At 38.9% G+C, this 23,779-nt stretch overlaps 1 protein-coding gene across 1 annotated transcript in view; it reads left to right on the top strand.

Moving 5' to 3' along the window:
* LOC121880135 overlaps positions 1 to 21,355 on the top strand; it is a 134,464-nt gene extending 113,109 nt beyond the window's left edge. The window contains exons 5-7 of the mRNA XM_042387196.1: positions 2,821 to 3,896; positions 20,618 to 20,823; positions 21,280 to 21,355. Coding sequence (XP_042243130.1) covers positions 2,821 to 3,896; positions 20,618 to 20,823; positions 21,280 to 21,355 — 1,358 coding nt within the window. The remainder of the gene's footprint in view (positions 1 to 2,820; positions 3,897 to 20,617; positions 20,824 to 21,279) is intronic.
* Positions 21,356 to 23,779: the final 2,424 nt, after the last annotated feature.

Genomic DNA, 23,779 nt, shown 5'->3' with positions numbered 1-23,779 from the left:
ATAACGAACGGATCCTACTACGAATATTCCTATAACGAACGGTTTTACCTATAAAATTGAGAATGCTATAACGAACGCAACTCCTACAACGAACGCGGATGAATACAGGACTATTTCGCCTGCCGCATGAATATTGTTGTACCGCAACCCACAACAAGAGCGTCAGGCGCCATCTTTGTCTCATTGTGTAGCCAGTGCACCACTGTTATTGTTGAAATTTTGTCTTTTGATGTGGAAATTCGCGTTATTTGTATAACTATTTTGTTATACAAGTATACAATTGTAAGAATGAGTCGTCCAAAGCAAGTGAGAAAGCTAATAACCCTTGAAACTAAGAAAGAAATTATAAAGAAACGTGAGAATGGAAGAAGCATTGCGAAACTTAGTGATGAATATGGGATGGCTAAATCGACTATATGTACGATTTTGAAGAATAAAGAAGAGTTAAAAACTGTGCAAGTGGCTAAGGGAATCTTTAGACTTAGCAAAGCAAGGTGTAATGTGATTGAAGAGATGGAAAATTTACTCTTAGTGTGGATAAAGGAGAAAGAAATGGCAGGTGGTAACATTAGTGAACCTATAATTTGTGAGAAGGCCAGACAATTGTTTGAGGACCTTAAAGCCAAGACTCCCAGTGGAAGTGATAGTGATGTGCCAGTGTTTAGGGGTACCTGCATGCTGAATAACACTAAGGTCAGATAAAGTACCGTATTTTTTACATTTTCCACAGAATTTTTTCAGTGTTAAGTGGTTGTATTTGGGGGCCTGGAACGGATTAATCCTATAACGAACGAATGCTATTACGAACGAGGTTCTGGAACCAATTACGTTCGTTATAGCATACCCCACTGTACTAAGATTTTCTTATGGTCATGGGTGGGCTTGGGATCAGTTCTATAAAAAATTTCTTAGTTATGTTCAGGCATTTGTCTATGAAAGATCTAGGGTATTTAAGGTTTGAGCCAATATTATAGATATATTTATATTCCTCATCAATGAATTCCGGGCTGCAAATTCTCAAAGAACGTAAAAACATTGTTGAAAATACTGACTGTTTGACTCTATTATGGTGGGCAGAATAATAATGAATGTATGAACACACATTAGTAGGTTTTCTATAAATACTGAACTTAAAAGTGTTACCTATTCTGTGTACAGACAGTCTAGGAATGGCAATTTACAGTCATGCTCTAATTCCACAGTGAATTTGATCGAGGGGGCTAAGTTATTAAGTTGTGACAGGAAAGCTTTTAGGTCCGCATTACTTGGCCAGAGACATAATACATCATCTACATATCTAAACCAAACAGGTAAAGATCTTGTAACTAGACTTAAACAACATAAATATAGTGTTAGGACAGGCCAGGAATCCAATGGTCTGTTTGTTCATCTGAGGGATAATAAGCATTGCATTGACTGGGATAATGCCTCCTCAATATTACCTTGTAATTCAATTGACAGTAGGAATATTCTAGAATCTAGTCTCATTAAACATACCGAAGCAGTCAACATGAATTTGAGTAATGGCATGTACAAACTGGACAATTTTGTAATTAAGAAGATTTGTGACCAGGTGAGAAGGTTGGGTCACCTTACCCTCTGACCTGACTACCGACCGTTGTGGTGCTTTTTAAAGATTAGTAGGGTCATTACCTAATACCTGACCATTGTGGACCTGATCTCACCCTCCTCTGTATATATACACCTTGTTTTGTACTTCTCCTTAGTTTGTACTCACCCCTGAAGATGTGAATTACACGAAAGCGCTTGGGAACTTCGTGTTTTCTTCTTTCCTTGTGGTTATCAGCATATACCTGGATCACGCGCAACTACAGTGATTCACTTGCACATAATATATATATATATATATATATATATATATATATATATATATATATATATATATATATATATATATATATATATATATATATATATATATATATATATATATATATATATATATATATAACACCATTGTGAGTTTCCTTTCTCACCTCCATCCTTAGTGAGAAATCTCCCACATGCACGAATGTATGTGAGCCTAACAAAGAGAAATTAGACAACTGGCCACATACACTATGCCACACTGTATTTTTGGTTTACTGTATTAACACCAAACTTCTATATAAATGATGTGTTTGTATGTGATGTCACATTGAGGGAGGGTTGGAGGCAGAAGGAGGGAGGGCTCTGCAGTTATCAGGCTGTTCACTTTCTACCCACCCATGTTCTTTATTTGTTCTTATTTTATGGTTTTATATCATATTATCTTTATTTCTAAGCCACCACATTGGACTATTTTAATGTTTTTTCTGCAACTTTTATAGCATTAATGCTCCAGAAATGGTTGTGAAACATGGCAGAGTGTGTGTGTGTGTGTCTGTGTCTATTATGCTGTATGCAACGTCATGGGACACGGCTGGAGTGGTGAGTCTGCCACTCCGCATGCTTTCACTTTCTATACAAATACCCATGCTCTTCATAAGTCTTATTTTATAGCTTCATATTATATTATCTATTTCTAACCTACATTTAGAGTATTGTAATGATTTTTCAACAACTTTTGTAGCATTCACTATATGCGCTTTCCTTTTATGCTGTGTTGTCGCAGAACGCCACCATAGCATAAGGCAAGGGTCAGCTGTATACTGTATATCATTAGTTATTTTGACTCCTCTGAATGCCTGATGAGATTGATTAGGTTATGATTTTGTAAACTTAAAGAAGTCCTTATGTACTAGATAGAAATGGATTCCATTAATAATTTTTCAAGTCAACTATATCATTTTGGAGTAACATTTTATTCTGTTTTCTCAGGTTTTGGCAATGGGCTGGTTATGCCCCAGTGCTTCCTCAACAGCCAGAAATTCTTCCACCACAAGAAAGTTACAGCAAATGGGCTCTCCTTACTGGGCGTATCTGTAGGGTTCATGATCATGCCACTTCTCATATGTTTCCTTGTAGAACACTATGCAGTCCAGGGCACCTTTATGATATGGTCTGGATTACTCTTTCATGCTCTGATTGGTGCTTTTTTATTCCAACCAATTGAGTGGCATATGAAACCTAAAAGAGTAGCTGCTTTGGAATCATTGACGATAGAACAGAATGGTGGGCAAAGTCAGAGAAAAAGTTATAGTTATACCCTTGGCAACAAACTAGTTGTTGCTGGGAAGGTGGATGATCAGAAAGATTTAAATTCACATGAAGATGACAGTGTTGTTAAACATTTAACATCAGATAAAGAAGAAAGTGATGATAGTGATCAAGAGGACTTGTGTGGTAGCCAAGATTTGACTCTATGTAGTGACAGCATGAAAAAGGGATTATCAGATTCTTTAAATTTATGTAACGAAAGACCATGGAAAAACCCATTAACTGATACATTACAGACAAATGAATACCTGGAGCGGCCTCGCACAGTGAGCATAGAGAGAAGTATGGAAATTCTTCCCCAGATTCCAGAAGAGAGTGAAGATGAGGATTGTTTTGAAACTTATGACCAACAGATTGGAAATGAGCGAATTGAGTTTTTAAACAGAGAAAATGATACAAGAAATAGACCTGTAAGCTTTATAAGTTCAAAAAGTGTCGAGTCTTTCATAAAAGCAACCACTAGTGAAAGCATTTTTTACTTTAATTGTGATATTATCTACCAGTTTACCAGTGCCTTATCAGTAAAGAATGAAAAAGTCAAAGACAGATTTCAAGCAGAAAGAGAAAGAAGCCAAGAGTTTAATATCAAGATACCAAATGTTATTAGTAGTCAAACTCTTAAACCTCATGTCATTTGTGGAATCAAGCTTCCAAGGCTTTCAGCGATGTTAAATTTTGGTTTATTAACGCATCCAGTATTCCTCATAATTTTCTTCAATACCATGGTCACTGGAATGGTAAGTTTAAGGCTTAGCTTTTTACTTCATTTTATTCTAATAATTCTGAGATTGTAGTTGATACAATTATTTGTTTTTTATTTTGTTTGAAAAGCTGTAAGCTGTAAGACTGACGGGGAAATGTTCTTAGGTACTCAACAGCATCGTCATATAAAAGGAGTTCAGCATAAGTCACCAGGTTACAGTATACTGTATATTCTGCTAATACTTATACTAAAGCTTATGTAGATATAATTTGTTAAAAAACTGAATAATTTATTTTAGACATTAATTTATATCTCATGCAATGGGTTTGGCACTCCTGGGTTCCTAGGAGCCCGGGTGTGTGATTAATACTATACAGTACAATACAGTGGTCCCTCGGTTAACGAACGCCTCGGTTAACGAAATTTCGGTTAACGAACTGCTTCCCATAAGATTCTTAAATTCAGTTAACGAACAAAAATTCGGTTAACGAATTTCTTACGAACCGACCTCAACATGTTTTCGCTTGCACTAGCCGGTCAACCAGCTTTAGTATTAGTCCGCCAATACATTAATCGGTTCTAGGGCTTAAATTCCTTACTATTTTAGTAAATATCAAGAAGTTTATACTGTACTATTCAATAATTTTAAAAGTTTAATATTATTTTTTAGTCATTTTAACAATTATTGAACATAATTGAAGGTAAAGAAACTAGTTTCTGGCGTGCCATCCAGCCTGTTAACACACCAGACAGGCGTTAGTCTCTCCCTGTTTTCAGTGGAGGTAACATCTTGCTTGAGACTCTCTTCAACTAAACGCTTTTTTTCTGTTTCCAAGCAAATTATTGGTCATTTTGATATATATTTTACATATTGACAATATATAATGCAGTGCAGTGTTGATTTAAAGAAAATAATCTTGAAATACACCAAGAGAACTAAAATTTTAAGGGTGAAATGGTGCCATGGGGTGACTTCTTTTCCACCCCAATGCCTTCTCTTCTTCCTTCTCCTCCACCCCCATTCTAATTCCCATCATCATCATCATCATCATCATCCAGGAGCCTTCTACATACACACCTCAATGTAAGTGTACTTTTCTACCTTTTTTGTTGAATTTAGGCAATTTTCGGTGAGCTGGAACCAATTACCCAAAACCCATTGAAACAATGGTTTCGGTTAACGAATTTTTCGGTTAACGAACAACCTGCTGGAACGGATTGTGTTCGTTAACCGAGGGACCACTGTATATCATAAATGTCTCCTAACTCACCCGTAGTTCCTAAAAATGGAGGTACTGTATGTGGAGCTAAGAGTCCTCACTTGCAGTGCTAATATGCAGGTGCTTCACAGCCTAGTGTCATATGGTTACAACTGGACAGCATATCCAATTCTCCTCGAAAGTCCCAGTCACCTCATTGAACTGGTCAGTAGCCTTTATAGTTGGCTTCATGTTTTTGGCCCAAAAATGCTCCATATAATATATTATGGCCAATTATTGGCCACAGTCTTACCTTTATATTTTAGGTATCAAAATCACATACTTAATGACATAGTCATCAGTTTACCCATGAAGAGGGACTGGGACCTTGCAAATACAGCACAGTAGAACCTCATTAAATCGGACAAATTGGGGCAGACTCCATTCCCCCCAAAAGCAAATCTATGGGGGTCTGGACATAACCCTGCTTATCTGAACATTGTCCGGAATATCAGACATAAGTCTGGTTGTCGATAACTTTTTCACTGATAGCTTTGATTGTTTCGTACTGTAAAGTGTTTACCCATAGTAAAAATGGTCGAAGTGCTTCTCCATGCGTACTGGATAGGAGGGTGTCAACAATCAAGGCTGCCCAATCATACTCACCGGGTGATGAGTGAAAAAGCCTTGTGGCGAGTCAGATTAAAAAATCACGAGTCTGTCAGGTGAACGCTAATTTTGTGTCATGCAAAAGTGGGGGATACCTCGAAAGTAGATTGTATGATTTTGAAAGGTAAAATATTGAACAGTTCTTTAATCTACATGAGAATACATGAATATTGATTAATACCCATCAGTAGAATCGCTGAGGCACCACCAACACAGGAAATGATGGCGAGTGGACTTGTAACAATTAATATTGTACACTAGCAATGAATAAATGTAGATTATTATCGAAAAATGACAGGCCAGGCTTAAGTTCAACACACAGAAAAATCGAAAGATTTTAGTTAAAATAATTCAAACAATGGCGATGGTAATCCTCCCGGGAAGAGACACAAGATGAGCACATTTTGCACTATCCATGTCACATACACACACCTGCCCCACTCCATCACCACCAGATGTATCCATTTTGTGAACCACTTTTTCTGCCATTAAGAGTTTTAAAAGGTATCCCCACACATTTTGAAAGCAATTACAGGGTAGTGGAAATTTCTGTGGACTCACGGAAAATATTTAGATTCAGCAGGCCTGCCATCACGTGCGTGATGTACTCTTTGAACTTTTGCTTGTTTCTGGCCTCACAATGTTGATGTCCCATGCCCATATACCTGTTCTATATGGTTACTGGAGAAATACAGCCATCTGCAGACACCTGTGTTTGGGAAGTAATGGCTCAAACCCTCATTCCTAGTAAAACAAGTTTTATCAAGTCTCAGCCTCCATTACGGTATTTTAAAATAAAAATGATAAAGTATACAGTAAAGTAAATAACTTCATTTTGATACCTTACAGTAAAACCTCGATAAATCGGACTTCAATATATCGGAATTCGCTTTTTGCTGACTCTGAGATGCTCTGGTCACCAGAAATACTTATACAAAAATAGAGAACTGGGAAAGATAAATCAACAAATTTTATGAAATGAACCACACTTACTGAATACTGGACAGTGGTCTAATCAGATGTTGCCACATTCGTCAGGTTTATTTATTTATTGATTCGGTATTATATTTTCATATGTTTGGCCTCTTATGGACTATGGTTCATCATGATTAATATATCATCTTCAGTAATAGAGCAAAATACAATACTGTATGTAATTTGTAATATGACTTGAAAATAAAAAGATAAGCTGTATCAGAAGGTTATTTACTCAAGATGCATTCCTGTAAGAACTTTCTGCAGACCAGCTTACAACTGGGGTCACTATAACACACTGTACTGTATAGTATTTGATATGAAGATACCTTCTTTAAAACATTATGTATTACCTTTAAGTATTGGATGATGACTCAGTTTGGCTCTTTGTACACTTAAACAAATGATTACTGAATAAACCAGAGTATATGCATATGCATAATACTTTACACTATAATATTGCTTATTAAGTGATGATAAATACACTTCAATAGTATTTATTAAGTGGTGATAAATACACTGCAATCGAATTTATTAAATGATAATAAATACACAACTGCACTGTACTCATTTACTAAGTGCTGAAGACAGACATTGTGGTAAGCCAGTCAACTGTTTGTTCTTTGTAAACAAACGTGTATGAAATGATTCATGGTGTTCAGTGTAGGATTCTTTTTTCAGGAAAGCTGATTCTTGTAGGATAATATTTTATCAACCTGGCACCAAATGATCTTAAATTATATGAGAATTGTGGTGGAATTGCATAAAGAAGTGTTTGAGGAATCTTGTGGAAGAGAGGGGAAGGGAGCCACCCACCCATGCAAACCCCCCCCCACCCATCTGCCAGCTGCTCACAGATAAACATTTATCTTCCACATAAAATATACTACTACGCTTATTTGTTCTTATTTTTATAGTACTGTACAGTTTACAACTTTCTCTTTATTCATAAGACAAATTCTGTGGTAACTTACATATATCACTTTACAGTAAATAAGAATCATCTCGGTGACAACAGTTGTTGACAACCAGACTTAAATGTCAGATTTTCAACCCGGAGAGTTCTGTTTCATATATTTTATTGTTGATGTATTATTGTTTTAATAACGTTGTTATACACTTAAAGAATATAGTTGTTGAAATGCAGTAACAACATAACAACAACTGATTATCTTTAAACAATTCAGATAAGCAGTATTACCCCCCCCCCCTCAAACCTGGAACTCTCCGATAGCCGGAATTGAAATTTTTCAGGGACACATTTCCGGAAAATTCCAAGAAAATTTTCCTGATACCTGGTAACTTCCGGGGGTGGGGAATTTTTTCCGGGTTTGAGACAAAAATCAGGTGCATTTTCTGGAAATTCCAAGAAAATTTTTCCATTACCCAGAAAATTCCGGGGTTGAGGGATTTTTTCCTGCTTTGAGAGAGTCGTCTCGTTACCCGGAAATCTCTCATTTCCGGAAGTGCTCTACACCAATTGTTCCGGGTAACGGGGATATCACTGAATTCGCTTTTTCAGACTTTCACATTTTTCGGCCCAATTAATCCAATTTATCGAGGTTCCACTGTATATTATTTTATTTGTCATCATAATAAATGGCTTCTCTCACATTGAATTTTTTGGTTAGGTTACTCTTTTTGGGAGAGAGGGGAGAGAGAAGGTAAAGGGAGACGTCACCTTTGATACAACATTTCCTTTTATTCTCAAGTCAAATTACAAATTATGTTTATATTTTGTCTGTTATTGAAGACTTTATATTATTTTAGATGAATTTTATATCATGAGAGGCTGATCATGGTAGAATATAATAATAATGAATCAATAATAGTCTGGTTGAAAGCTGATCTTGATGGCAGTCGGCATTAGGGGTAGAGTGATCAGGGAAGAGATTACTTTCTGATACACCTTGTCCTTTTATTTTCAAGTCAAATTACAAATTATATCATATTTTTTTAAATTATTTAATATATTATATATGAAAAAACATGTGTGGGTTGTGTCATGTTGTGTCTGTAACAAACCATGTTGGTACTTGGGCCTTCGTTGTTGAGTGGCAGAGTTTGGACAGTGATTACATAAGAGCATAAAGATCACCTTAGTGATGTGAATGTGTAAATCGATGTCGGTTTTTTAATGTTCTTTGCAATTGAATATTGAAATATTCTTCCTACTAGACTGGAACAATAGGCCGTTGGGATACAACCATAAAACCATTGCCATATACCAAGATTTAATTCTGACAATTTAATGAGGTGCGTCCATGGCTGTAACTGACTGTCCAAAGGATGATCAGACAGTGTAGTGCTGTGCCTTTAGCTAAGACAGTCCATAGTGATAACAGTAACCAAGGTTATAATTGAAAATAAATTGGAGAAAAAAAATGGAGGCAAGCAACAGGCATGAGTGCCTGTAAGAAACTGAGGCACATTATTGCTGCCACAAAGAACGTTTTTTCTGTGTTTTCTAAAGGACTGTGATTGTGCATATGATCCACCATTCATAGGGAGATACAGTGTTCACAGTGATAGCACATAGAGATACCAACAACTCGTCGAAGAGAACTGGAAAAGAAAACAGGAGTAAATAATAGTAAAAAACAAAAATCAAGCCCAATTGTCTCGGACGCCAACACTGGATGAACGAGGGTGTCAGCAAGGTCAAGACCAGCAGGACAGCTAAGTGATTTTTTAAAATAATATTAGTCTGCCACAAGGGTATGATCACTATGTCTTAGTTCATTTAATTTACAATTAGTAGGAATGATTATAAAAGAAGTTCATCCCAGCGAGGGGTAAATTTCTTCATCAGAATAAAGTGAAAGATCATGAAGGTTGGCATCAGCCCCCTCCCCTCCCCCCACCCCCCCTCCACACACCAGACACTGAGGCCTATTGTTGGAATGCAGCTGATTCGTGGGCTTTAAAAGGTACTTGATGCTAGTACCTTGACAATAAGTCACAAAAGCAATTATCATAGCAATAATAATAAGTATTATTAATATTATTAAACTGTCAGTTAGAATTACAGAGGCTGAACATCTTCCTCCCCCTCCCCCCCCCACCCCCCCTCTCCCCTCCTCTGGATTGCCAAAGGCAACATCTGTCAAGCACTGTGTGTCCCACAGGTGTAAGTAGGTAAAAAAGAAGACAGTTTGTGACGGACACGTATAGACATGGGGAATCAGGTTAAGACCCCAGGGTCACCAAGTAGTTTGTTGACATGCAATTACTACACGGGGATGGCGTCTAGGGCAGATTGTGTGGTCTGACCGCATCAACGTTCAGGATAATGGAGTAAAGCATGAAGGCTGTTGCTAATATTTCCCTGACTGTATAACCAAAGTAATAGGGAGTATTGCAGATCACAAGTGAATGAGAAACTTAAGAGATAAAAATATGTGAAGCTGGATCCTTGTTGGTTGCCAAACTAGAGCAAGTTAGAAAAGAGATCCTCACTAAGACTGAAGAAGGAGCTGATAGAATAGAGGGAGTAATGAAGAAAATTTATTCTCAGGCAGTAGCAGGATCCGAACAGGTCCTTCAGCAGCTAGGGACCCTGCAGAAGTGTGTTAAGAGATGGCAACTAGTAGACCTACTGTTAGGGGAGAGGAGGAACAACAGGAACGTTTTGAGTGCAGAACAACATAGTGTTTGGAGCCCCTGAGAACCAGTATGAGGAAGCGGAGAGTAGGAAAACACACAATAAATTTGAGAATATTTGCGCAGAGGCTCTGAAACTGTCAGCCCCCCTCAGGATGTGAGGAGGTTAGGAGAAAAGCAGGAGAGCAAGCCTTACCCCCTCAGGATCACACTAGTGAGTGAGGATAAGAAATGGGAAGTTATTCTGTGGGCAAAAAACTTAGCAAGGAAAGATGCATTTCAGAATATATTCATAAACCCAGATGCACTGTAATGCATCTCCTATGGGGCTTGAAACTGAAGAGGGAGGATTCGATGAGGAATGGGGATGGGGATTCATTGGATATATACAAAGGAAAGGTAGTGGAGGCAAGTGCGCCAGTAGAGAATCAGGGGACAGCAGGACACCCCCCTCCCACCCAGGAGGAGGCGAAAACCATGTAAACAATGTCATCTCTGACCACACCCCACAAAATACAATATAAAAGTGATAACTCCATTAGCCGGAACAATTGGTGTAGAGCACTTCTGGAGGTAAGAGATTTCCGGCTAACCAGACGAGTTTCTCAAACCCGGAAAAATTCCTTATCCCCGGAACCCTTTCCGGTTACTGGGAAAAGTTTCCGGGTGTCTAAACTAAATATCTTGCATAGATAGACACCAGCCCACTTCCCCAGAATGTTTCTGGGTGCTGGGGATAGTTTCCTTGAGTCTAAGCTACCAGAGACCATAAATGCAGTTCTAATTAAGTTAGAAACTCCATTTCTTTACTATAGTAAACCAAAAAAATTTAAATAAATATATTTGAAATTTAAAAATCTTTACGATATGGGCGTGAATGAAACTGTGTTACAGCAAAGACTGGTATTTTCCACTCCCATGGAGCTGTTGGGGATTAGTGGGTCTTATGTAAGTGACCTGACTTGAAGCACTGTCAGGTGGAAGTATGGTGGGGGATTAGTGGAATCCTGTTACTGACCTGATGAAATGTCAGGTCAACCCTTTCTTGAGTGAGGATTAGTGGGTCTCATGACCTAAAGATATCTTGAATAAACACAAAACCTAAAGTATTTTTAGGGAGATTGTGGTAGGTATAAGTATAAATGAGCAAAGTTGTATCCCTTGAACATTACATTACATAACATTTTAAAACATGGAGGGAGAAAGCAGAAAGATGTGGGTGATGAGAGAGATGGAGTGGAAAGAAGAGATAACATGCACCAGTGTTACCCAGGGGAAAGCTCCTCAACAGCTGATCTTTTAATTTGCCTCCATGCAGTCACACAACAGGACCCTCACACGATGCTTGTTGTCTTAATTCTTGTGTGTGTATGTGTGTTTTGAGCTTGCCAAACACATTGTAGAATTTGAAGAAGTTGATCAAGAGTTTGTTCAGGAGTCAGGTGGTGAGAACATAAGAAAATAAGGAGTCTGCAATAGACCGGTTGGCCTGTGCATGGCAGCTCCTGTCGAGAGTTACTACCACTCTCTATCATCCATGAATCTATCTCGCCTCCTTTTAAAACTTCCCAGCGTTCCAGCACTTACTACAAAGTTGCTAACCTTGTTCTACTCGCCCACCACCCTATTTGTAAACCAGTTCCTTCCTATCTCCCTCCTAAACCTAAAGTTATCCAACTTAAATCCGTTGCTACGAGTCCTATCCTGCTCGGATATTATAAGATCTTTATCTATATCTCCTTTATTGATTCCTTTCACCCACTAAATTACTAATATCATATCTCCCCTCACTCTTCGTCTTTCTAGGGAATGCATGTTTACTTTCTTTAACCTATCTTGATATGGAAGGTTTCTAAGTCCCCAAATAATTTTCGTCATTCTTCGCTGCACCAACTCCAGTGAATTTATATCCATTCTATAATAAGGGCACCATAACTGAACCGCATAATCGAGGTGCGGCCTGACTAGCGCAAGATATAGGTGCAACAAGACCTCTGCACTCTTATTACTTACACTTCTAGATATAAAACCTAATACTCTGTTTGCCTTATTCCGAACATTAACGCACTGTTTTCTAGGCCGTAGGTCTGGTCTTACAAGTACCCCTAAGTCTGTTTCACAAATTGTCTTCTCAAGGTTGATGTTGTTAAGGCTGTATACATTGAAAGCATTTGTAGTGCATTTTCATCCTGCCCTGAATTAATCTGCCGCACTATTTTGGTGTCATCCGCAAACTTGCTTATGTCACTGCTGATCCCAGTATCTAGATCGTTTATGTAGATAATGAACAAGAGTAGGCCAAGTACTGACCCCTGGGGAACCCCACTGGTTACACAGCCCCACTCAGAGTTAACACCATTGTTGTCCAATTTAAAACTTTCCCCTCGATACCATGAGCCTTAACTTTTCTCAGAAGCCTCTGTCAAACGCTTTGCTAAAGTCTAAGTAAATAACATCGTAATTTTCGTCATTATCTACTACCTCGAAGACTTTCCTAAAAAAACGTCAGCAGATTTGTTTGACAAGATTTTTCCCTTTGTAAACCCATGTTGAGAGTTGTAGATTAATTTGCTTTTCTCTAAATGCGATCGGATGCTATTTGCTATACAGGTAGTTCTGCTATAACGCGATAATTGTGTTCTTGTAAAATATCGTGTTATAGAAAATCGCGAAATAGAAATAACAGGGCTTATGGAGAAAATAGGGTTAGGTGCAGATTACTCGAAATCGAAAAAATTTAGTAGTTAGCCTAACACAAAGGATAGCACAGTCTAAATAAATGTTACATTCATATCTAATAATGAAATCATACAGTAAATGTAACACTTTACCTTGAAAAAATATGAATGTAACTTGATGGGGGAGAAGGGTGATTTTGAGGTTGATAAAATCGAGCTTCTCTTCAAGTGTTATATCCTTTCTTTTACGATCATCACCGGGAATTCTATCACCAGAACGCTTCTTGGAGATATTCTTCTTTACCATATTCACAGTTAATACCACAAAATTGGAGAAATAGTAAGCAAAAATCGCGTTATAGCAAACAAGCGTTCGCGTTATACAAATATCGTTCCTAATTCAAAAATCGCGTTAGAGCAAATTCGCGTTATCAAAACACGCGTTATAGCAGAACTCACTGTAATTGATTCAAGAAATTTCCCCACTACTGACGTCAAACTGATCGGCCAGTAATTTAACGCTGATGCTCTGTCTCCCTTTTTGAATATGGATGATACATTTGCCTGTTTCCACAAGTCTGGCACAACTCCCGTGATAGTAATATTCTTCAGTTTCTCTTCTTCATTTCCCCTAAATATCAGTTCCACCTCTGGAATTTCCTCGTGAATTTTTTCTGTGAAAACTGATAAGAAGTAACTGTTTAATGCTTTGCTTATTTTCTCACTTTCATCAATCACTTCCCCTTGACCTTTATCCTGTTTACCTGGAAAATTCCTTGGGATTCGCCTTGGAATTCTCTTGCTATCCCGATTTCGTAGTCTCTCTTTGCCTTCCTTACATTTTTCTTAACATTCCTAGATAGTTCATTATACCTATTTCTGAGCTGCTCCTCCCTCTCTTTAATTTCTTATAAATTCCTTTCTTTATTCTTATGTCATGTTTAAGTTTTCTGGTCATAAGAACATAAGAAAATAAGGAGTCTGCAATAGTACGGTTGGCCAACCACTCTCTATCATCCATGAAAATATCTAGCCTCCTTTTAAAACTTTCCAGCATTCCAGCACTTACTACAAAGTTGCTAAGCTTGTTCCACTCCTCCACCACCCTATTTGTGAACCAGTTCCTTCCTATCTCCCTCCTAAACCTAAACTTATCCAACTTAAATCCGTTGCTATGAGTCCTATCCTGCTCGATTAGTACAAGAACTTTATCTATATCGCTTTTATTGATTCCTTTCATCCACTTAAATACTTCTATCATATCTCCCCGCATTCTTTGTCTTTCTAGGGAATGCAAGTTTAGTTTCTTTAACCTATCTTGATATGGAAGGTTTCTAAGTCCTGGAATCATTTTCGTCATTCTTCGCTGCACCGACTCCAGTGAATTGATATCCATTCTATAATAAGGGCACCAGAACTGAACCGCATAATCGAGGTGCGGCCTGACTAGCGCAAGATATAGTTGTAATAAGACCTCTGCACTCTTATTAATTACACTTCTAGATATAAAACCTAATACTCTGTTTGCCTTATTTCGAACACTAACGCACTGTTTTCTAGGCCTTAGGTCCGGGCTCATTCTTATTTGACCTAATTTTTCTGTATGGTATATTTTGTTCTTGTGCTTTACGTAGTATACGAGTGAATATATTATAGTCATGATCAATTGCTGTGTCACCAGTGACATCACCCGTTCCTACTGGGGACTGACCTGACTGTTCCCAGGCGACCTCACCTAGGTACCTTCTTAGCCCCTGATAATCGGCAATCGAAAGTTTGGAACTGTGACCATATTGTCATTGTTTTTCGTTTCCCAATTTAGGGTGAACCTGATTTCTCTGTGATCATTGTTCCCTCTTTCTTTCCCTATTGTGATATGTCTGATAATATTTTCTTTATTTGTTAATACTAGGTCTAATATATTGTTGTCCCAGTCAATATTTCTGAAGTTGAAATCCCCCATAATGCACAGGTTGTTGTATTTTGCTGCCCTACTCATTTCCTGCCATATGGGCTGAGCTGCTTCTTTCCCAAGACTTGGGGGCCTGTAACTCACTCCCATAATTAGTTTTTCTCTTCCTTCCGCAATTTCTACCCAAACAGACTAGGTTTCAATTTCACCCTTTACTGAATTATTAATACATTTTAATGTATCCCTGACGAAGACTGCAACCCCTCCCCCCTTCCTACCTTCCCTGTCCTTGTGAAAAAGGTTGTACCCTTCTATTTGGTTCTCTGATAAAAAATTCTTGCTCGCCAGATTCATCCAAGTTTCGGTGATTGCTATGACGTCTACATTCTCGGTACATACAACCGCTCTCAACAAGTCTATTTTATTTCTAATGCTACTACTGTTTGTATAGTATACATTTAAACCTACCCTTCCCTGGTTCTGTTTTACCCCTTGTCCTGAGTAACCAATTTTACTCCCCAGGAGTGACAATTTCACGCTCCAGGAATGCAGACCACGTCTTTACCCCCGCACAAGACAAGTAGTCCGTCACGACTGTACAGGTAGTCGTTGCCATTGAATGGTTGCCAGTTATCAATGAACACCCAACCATTGCTTGCACAATGTTTTTCCAGTCAGCAATTTATAGCAATTGCCCTGGACAGTCATTCACCACCAACTCCTCTTCTCGGCAAGACACCACATACTATCGGGATCCCTCCCCTATCTTTAACCTTCCCCAGTGCCTCCCTACACATCTTGAAAAGTTCCTCACTCCTAACCTAAATGTTACATCATACTTCCTTGAGATAAATGTATAGTATATATCAGGTGCCTAAAAGAGAGCTCAGCCATGTTAATATTTGTTATTATTATCCACTTTGTATCTGTGTTTTTCTGGCTAAATAAACTGTTTCAATTCAATTCAATGTCGTTACCTCCCACACTAAGACACACTACTGGCTTGGTACCCTCCCCTGACAAAACGCTATCTATCCTCTCAGCTACATGCCCTATCACAGCCCCAGGAAAACACACCCTAGTCCTACGTTTCCTATCTCTTGCACAAAAAGTCCTATCTAAGAACCTCACCTGGCTGTCCCCAACTACCACGACCTTACCACTGGGCAGGGTTTGAACAACTGCCCTTTTCTCCCGTGGCACCACATCGTCCTGCCTCTTTTCTTCCTCGCTATCCTCCTCCAACACTTGGTAGGGGTTACTGCACTCCACACCCTGGTCAGCTTTTCTGAGTCTGACCCTAGTCCCCTTGGAAGTAACCACTCTCCACGCCTGCTCCTCCTTTGCAGGTGTCCTGCTAGGCAGGACACCTGCCTGAAGGAGTTCAGTCCTGAGGGCTTCGTAGAGAATTTTTTAAGGATCATTATGGTATCAAATTCATCTTCCTATCACAATTAGCCACGCTTGAGTGAGGAAGGGGGTGAGGGATAAAAGTGACCGCTCACCTCCCCCCTCCCTCCCTCACCCCCCTCCCTCCCTCACCCCCAAAAGTTCGACTCTTCAGCCAAATATTACACACCATCACACACACACACACACACACACTTCAACAACCAGCAACACACACACCCTCTCCACATACACCCCAACATCACACCCTCCCCACACACACTCCAACACCACTCACATACTCCTAGCAAGGGAATTAAGACAGCAGACATAAGGAATGAGGGTCTTACTGTGTCACAAATTTGCGTGTGTGTGTGACTTCAAGTTAAATACCAGCTGTTGAGGAGTGCTTGGCAACACTCATTTCCACTGCATCTCTCTTATCACCCACACCTTTCTGCTTTCTCACTCCATATTTATAAATGTTAAGTAATGTAATGTTGAAGGGATGCAACTTAGCTCATTTATACTTATGCTTATCACAATCTCTCTAAAAATACTTTAGGTTTCGTGTTTATTCAAGACTTCTTCGGGTCATGAGACCCACTAATCCCCCGGCCAAGAAAGGATGACCTGACATTCCATCAGAAGGTCAGTAATATGAGACCACTAATCCCCCACCATATACCTCCACCTGACATGGCGTCAGGTCAGGTACATGAGACCCTCTAATCCCCCACAGCTCCATGGAAGTGGAAAATACCAGTCTTTGCTGTAACACACAGTTTCACTCACGTCCATATCATATGGATTTTTAATTTTCAAATATAATTTTTTACCAAACTTTTGGATAAACTATTCTGTATTATTATAGTAAAGAAATGGAGTTTCTAACTTAATTAGAACTGCATTTACAGACTCCGGTAGTTTAGACTCAAGGAAAACATCCCCAGCGCCCAGAAACATTCTGAGGAAGTGGGCTAGTGTCTGTGTGTGCAAGATGTCTAGCTTAGACACTCGGAAACTTTTCCCAGTAACCGGAAAATATTCTGGGGATAAGGATTTTTTTCCGGGTTTCAGAAAGTCGTCTGGTTAGCTGGAAATCTCTCTTCCCTGGAAGAGCTCTGCACCAATTGTTCCCCATAATCCCTAAGAGAGGATGACCAAAGATGGGTGCAGTGGGAGAGTAGATCACCAGTAGATCTCGCCTGGCGAAAGCCATATTGGTGATCTGGCAAAAGAGAATGGCGTTCATGGGTACGGAAAAAATGAGAGTTTAAGATAGTTTCGAAAATCTTTGAGAGGGAAGAAGTTATGGCAATGGGGCGATAGTTAGAGGGATTAGAATGGTCACCCTACTTCGGGATGGGCTGAACCAAGGCATGCTTCCAAGAAGAAGGAAAAGTTTGGATCTTGAGGCAAAGGCGAGTGAGGCGATCAAGCACAGGGGCCAGAACTTCAGCACACTCCCTCAGAACACGAGGGGGTATTCCGTCCGGTCCATGCACCTTACCCACATCCAACCTGGATAACACACCAGCAACCCTACGAGTGGAGATTATAGGGAGGTGCACAGGTTCAGTAGGAGGAGCAGGGGTGGGAGGGATAGAGTTGGAATCATCTAAGGTGGAGTTAGAGGAGAATAAGTGGCCAAAGAGATTGGCTTTGTCAGGGGGAGAGTTGGCTATAGAGTTATCAGGTCAGAAGAGATGAGGAAAAGGGGGAGTGCAGAAGTTATTACAGATTTTTTTGGTTAAGGACCAAAAGAAGAATTAGTCAGGACATCAGTCTTTCTTTTTTATAAAATTCCGCTTGGCCCTACGAAGAATAGCCTTACAACGATTCCTAGAAGTAATGAAAGAGGACTGGGTAATAGGAGGAGGAGATAGTTTCATAGCTTGATATGCCCTATCTCTCCCCCTGCATACAAGAGAGCAGTAGCTATCAAACCAAGATTGTAAAGTGAAAGTTTTGGTATAACCCCAGCAATGCTGTCAGCACATACCGAGGCGTCCCGAGTGGAAAAGCAACGTTCGTCCCAAGGAAAGTCGGTGAAGAATTGCCAGTTTGCCCTCCGATAGTGCCATAGTTGACGTTTAGAAGGGGGGTGGGGGAGGTGGTCATGCCCAGTTTGATTTAATAGAAATAAGATTGTAATTAGAAGACCCTAAGGGGGCAGAAATTGAGTATGAATAGTGTGAGGGGTTAGAGGTAAAACAAAGATCAAGAATGTTAGCAAGTTGATGGTGTCGATCAGGAACACGTGTTGGGTGTTTTATTATTTGTTCCAAATCATTAAGTAAGGAAAAAGAGAGCGCCTCAGCTCCACCTGAGTCATCCCTTGCAGAGCCAAGCCACTCTCTGTGATGTACATTGAAATCCCCTCGGTAGAGGATCTCGGTGTTGGGGTGTGTGGATAGCAACGACTCGTGGCAGGAAGTGAGATAGCCAAAGAGTTCCAAATAGTTGGTAGAGTTGAGATAACAGTATAGGAAACAAAGAAAAATAGTCATAGTTGGTAGAGATATTTTGAGCCAGATGACATCATAAAGGGAAGATTCAAGATCCGTGAGTCGAGCTATAGGTGTACGTGTGTTGCAGTAAGCGCATACACCTCCCTTAGAACGGAAAGAGGTTTAAAGGTTGTACAGTAGTTGGGGCTTGAAAAGGTTTGGGTGATGCTGCTTTGGTCAGTTGAAGTTCGGAAAGTAGTAAGAGGTCGAGGGAAGAGGTTAATAGATGGTGCTCCACAGAATGAAAATTGGATCTCAGGCCGCAAATGTTGGAAAAATTAAGTTTGAAAAAAGGCAATCCTCCAGCAACCGCGGTGGCGTCAGTTGAGGCCCCAGTAGTTTGATGATGATCATGTCGGCCCTGGGGTCCACAACCTTCCCGACCAATGGGACTCATCCGAGAAGGCCCCGCTTCAATATTAATATCAACTAACACATGAGAATAAAATAGAATGAATAGAACAGATCAAGAGTTAGTACGGTTATATTTGTTGTGTTGTCAATAGTAAGACAGACAATTGAGACTGCAATTGTGTGTAAATGTGGCAGAAAAACAGATCAGCAACCTGGGACTAGCTCACAATTTTCGTGATGCCTTGTGGTAGCAGGGTCTACCATTAGACAACACATTATGCTTCCAATATCTTCCCAGGCGGAAGTACCTCCCTGTTTCATAGCTGCCAACTACTTACCATACAATCAACATTTTTTATAAGCTCTTTATGCATGCATATCTTACCAGGCAGCACTATTTTGAGCCACTAAGATGCAACAAATGCACAGCAGAAAACCAAAACATAATTTAAGAAAAATATTCCTTGTTGTGATGTCATAATTACATACAAATTAGCTGAACAACAGCAATAGGGGGCATGGTTGTTAAGAACAATCGCAGATGTTTCATTCAACACCAGAATTGTGTTTCTAGCAATCTAACATATTTAATAACAAAGTTATAGCAATTTGAATGAAGATAGGTGTTTTTCATAATTTGATGATGGTTACCATGGAATAGTTCTTTAATAAAAACGTACACCACTTTCCGACTCTACGTCCACCTTAGTTGATTAGTTTAACAGGGATAATTGTTTTGCCATATTTTACCCTGCAATATCCCTCATCTCCATGTCCTATCCACTACAAGTGATTTATGATCATGGTTAATATCATCCAAACAAGTGTGAAAAACATTAAAAAATTATATAAATGCCTTTGGGTGCTAACCATCTGCTCCACTATTACCTTATATCTCCTTCTTCTTTATTTTCATGCTAATTAACTTAGAGTTGAAGTGCTGATAGATGAATAGATAGGATGAAGAAGTGGAGGGTTGAGTCAAATTGCAGGTGTATGCAGCTGCCAGCATCTCAGAGGAAAAACAGTCATTGATACTATAAACCTATATTTCTCTTGGTACTACAATACTGCACTCAGAACCATTACTTTTCATTTATTTTATAACAATATAAGGGCAGCACACGATGCTTTCTAATTGACAAAAGATAATTGTGTAGCAGCACAAATGCTTGCACTGCGCCAAGAAAATAAACTCTACCATGTTGTCTAGGCTCTCTGGCTACACAGGCTGGGTCAGCCCGACTCCATAAATGATAATTTAGCTGGTTTACCTCGAATTTTTCTCCTTAAATCGAATAAGAGCTCTTTTGTTTAATTTTCATTAAAGCAAATCCTCAATCATTGGTTGCTCACTCAGCAGGACTTGCTTGTAATACCTGTCATTAAATCTCTTTTAAAAGTGTTGAAATAGTTATACAGTATCTTTATTGGTTAATAAGTGTCACATTCTTACTTTACAGGTGGGTGTATCCTTTTTGAACTACTTACCATCACTCTCACTTGAGGTTGGTGTGGGAAGAAACAATCGATACCTCTTCATTATCTATGGTTCATTTGAATTTGCAGCCAAGATATTTTCATCTGTCATGAGTGATAAAGTGTTGCTGCAACAACGTTACCTCATCATTATTGCCTCTCTTAATTCAGCGCTGGCAAATTTAAGTAAGTACTGTACTTAGTAAAATAAATTGCAAACACAGTAGTTCTCCATCTTTAGAGGAATGAGAATATTCTAATTTATAATTAGCTGACCATGATTTAGTTTGTAATTGCTTATTATCAGCTTATATGTATATCAAGTCTAGTGTATATTCTTTAGCAGTGGTGCACAATTTCTTGTATGCAGGTATATGGTGTTATGACTAAAATAACAAGACAGTAAAATGATAAAAGACTGAATTTATGACTTGATAAATTTTTCCAAGAAAGCCTTGTCATTCAAATCCTTTGATCATATTTTATATATCAAATTGATCAGTTTACTTTAAAGTGTCTTCGTTCTCTTACACTTCGAAACTCAGTCTTGTATCATACAGTTTGTGTGCATAATTTACTGTATTTCCATCAGTTAATTTCTAATATCTTATAATTTATTGCCTCAGCACATTTTTTACTGGTACAGGTTAAATCTCCCAAGTACTGATTTCTGTGAACTGAAAACTCCTGTGGTCGAGGCTCTTTTAGCAAATAATGCTTAAAGATTAAGTTATTGTTTTATCGGTAAACTAGGTGCATGAATTAGGTATTCCAAGAATTTTGTCATTATCATCACCATTTTTTCAGTCATTTTTCACACTTGCATAGATTAGACATGATTACCAGATAGCAGCTCTCCAAGCTGCTTGGTTTCTTGCATCATGATTTATCTTTGGGGTCATCTCCCCTCCACATTCAGACTAATGCAAATTCTGATCCAATCGGTCTCCTCCATTCTCTGCACATGCCTAAATCATCCTAACCTAGCTCTAGGCAAAACCTAGCCAATACTCTCGATGCTAAGCTGAGCTGTCCTCATAAGTCAAGTTGACACTGGCGAGGTTTAATGGACATCTCTGACATAGTGCAGCCATTGAAGACGTCACAAAATATTGGGCCATTTATACAGGGGAATTAAAAGATAGACAAACATGGACGATGATAACCTTCGCCATGCAATTAGAGCTTCATCCTGCTGCTTGGTCCACTTTATAATGTAGATTTTGCTCTCAATCATATCCTTTTTATCCTGTTCCCTCAATATTCTTTCATTCAGTTTATTTCTTTTACTTTCCTTTCATCTTTTTTTTTTTACCACTTGTCCGCTTACTAGCCCTTCGGGCAATTGGCCCATCCAATGTCAGTACAGGAGGAAGCCGGAATCCAGGAAAACTGTGATGCTTGGTAGGGTCACACTGGATAATACCCTTCTCACATGTGTCCGGGTCAAGCAGGACTCTAACTCTTGACTTATTATTGAGAGATACACACATTACCACTGTAATACCAACACTCCAGAACCCATTCCTTTACCTTCTGTGCTGGGAATGCTGGTTTATTATCTGATCATTGAAATGTGATTAAATTACTATACAGGAATACCCCAGTTATCGCAAGGGATGTGATACTAAAAATTATTGTTATTAACGAAACTGAAAATTGGGGCAATTTTCCCAATAAGAATTAATATAAATAGAGGATGCATTCCCAGCTGGCAACTTCACCACATATTTTTCGATACATACTCCTCATTATCCAAGGCTATTAGGGACCAGGGTCACATGTATACTGTAGTACCAGTAAATGTGAGGAATAAATAAAACAAAAGAAAAAATATTGCATTGCCAGTTGGTAATCTAATATACTATAGGACTAGCTGTCTGTCTGGGAACTGGCGGCTTTTGCTGATGTTTTAAACGATAAAAAATTCGTAAAGTGGAACAAACCTGGTCCCATGTTGATGGTTTCTTTGGAAGGCATTAATTAACCATTTATGATGACGATATGATCTCTGAGGACTTGGTGCACCCTAATTAACCATGCAAATCTATGGACTTGCCGCACCCTCATTCGTCGCTGTCAGGGATACAATACAATACTACCATACAATACCATACCATACTTCTTAAATATCTGTAAAATAAAACAAATATCTACACTTTCTTCTATCTGAATAAGACGATTCATTGTTTCGTCGGTGTGCCTAATGGTATAATCCTATTAAAGTGGTTAATCTGGTTTAATGAAGATAAAGAATGAGTGTGGGGTTTATTATAACAGCGTGATACGATCATAACAACCCGACCATTTATGACAACTGACCATTTATGACAACCAGCGATAGTTATAACGAATAACGACGATGATTTACTATGGCCATGTGATTATAACAACCACGACCATGATTGCTGACCACCACGACCATGATTATAACACGATATGTTAACACCACGACCATGATTATGACAACACGACCATGATTATAACAACACGACCATGATTATAACAACCACGACCGGTACATGCTTACGCTGCCAGTTATAACAACCGACCATGATTATAATAACCACGACCATGATTATAACAACCACGACCATGATTATAACAACCGGCGTTATAACACGACCATGATTATAACAACCACGACCGCGATTATAACAACCACGACCGCAGTTATAACAACCCGACTATGATTATAACAACCACGACCGCAGTTATATTAGCCACGACCATGATTATAACAACACGACCATATAATAACCACGACCATGATTATAACAACCACGACCATGATTATAACAACCCACGACCGTGATTATAACAACCACGACCATGATTATAACAACACGACCATGATTATAACAACCACGACCATGATTATAACAACACGACTATGATTATAACAAACGACCATGATTCTATGGAAACAACCACGACCGTGATTTAACAACCCGACCATGATTATAACAACCACGACCATGATTATAACAACCACGACCTATGATTATAACAACCACGACCAGTTATAACAACCACGACCATGATTATATGCGACTGTGTTATATGATTATGCAACCACGACCATGATTATAACAGCCGACTATGATTATAACCACGACCATCAGTTATAACAACCACGACTATGA

The sequence above is a fragment of the Homarus americanus genome, unplaced genomic scaffold (genome assembly GCF_018991925.1).
Source record: "Homarus americanus isolate GMGI-L3 unplaced genomic scaffold, GMGI_Hamer_2.0 scaffold30108, whole genome shotgun sequence".
Classification (NCBI taxonomy): domain Eukaryota; kingdom Metazoa; phylum Arthropoda; class Malacostraca; order Decapoda; family Nephropidae; genus Homarus; species Homarus americanus.
The sequence above is the reverse complement of the archived record's forward strand: the minus strand, read 5'-3'. Positions and strand labels throughout refer to the sequence as shown.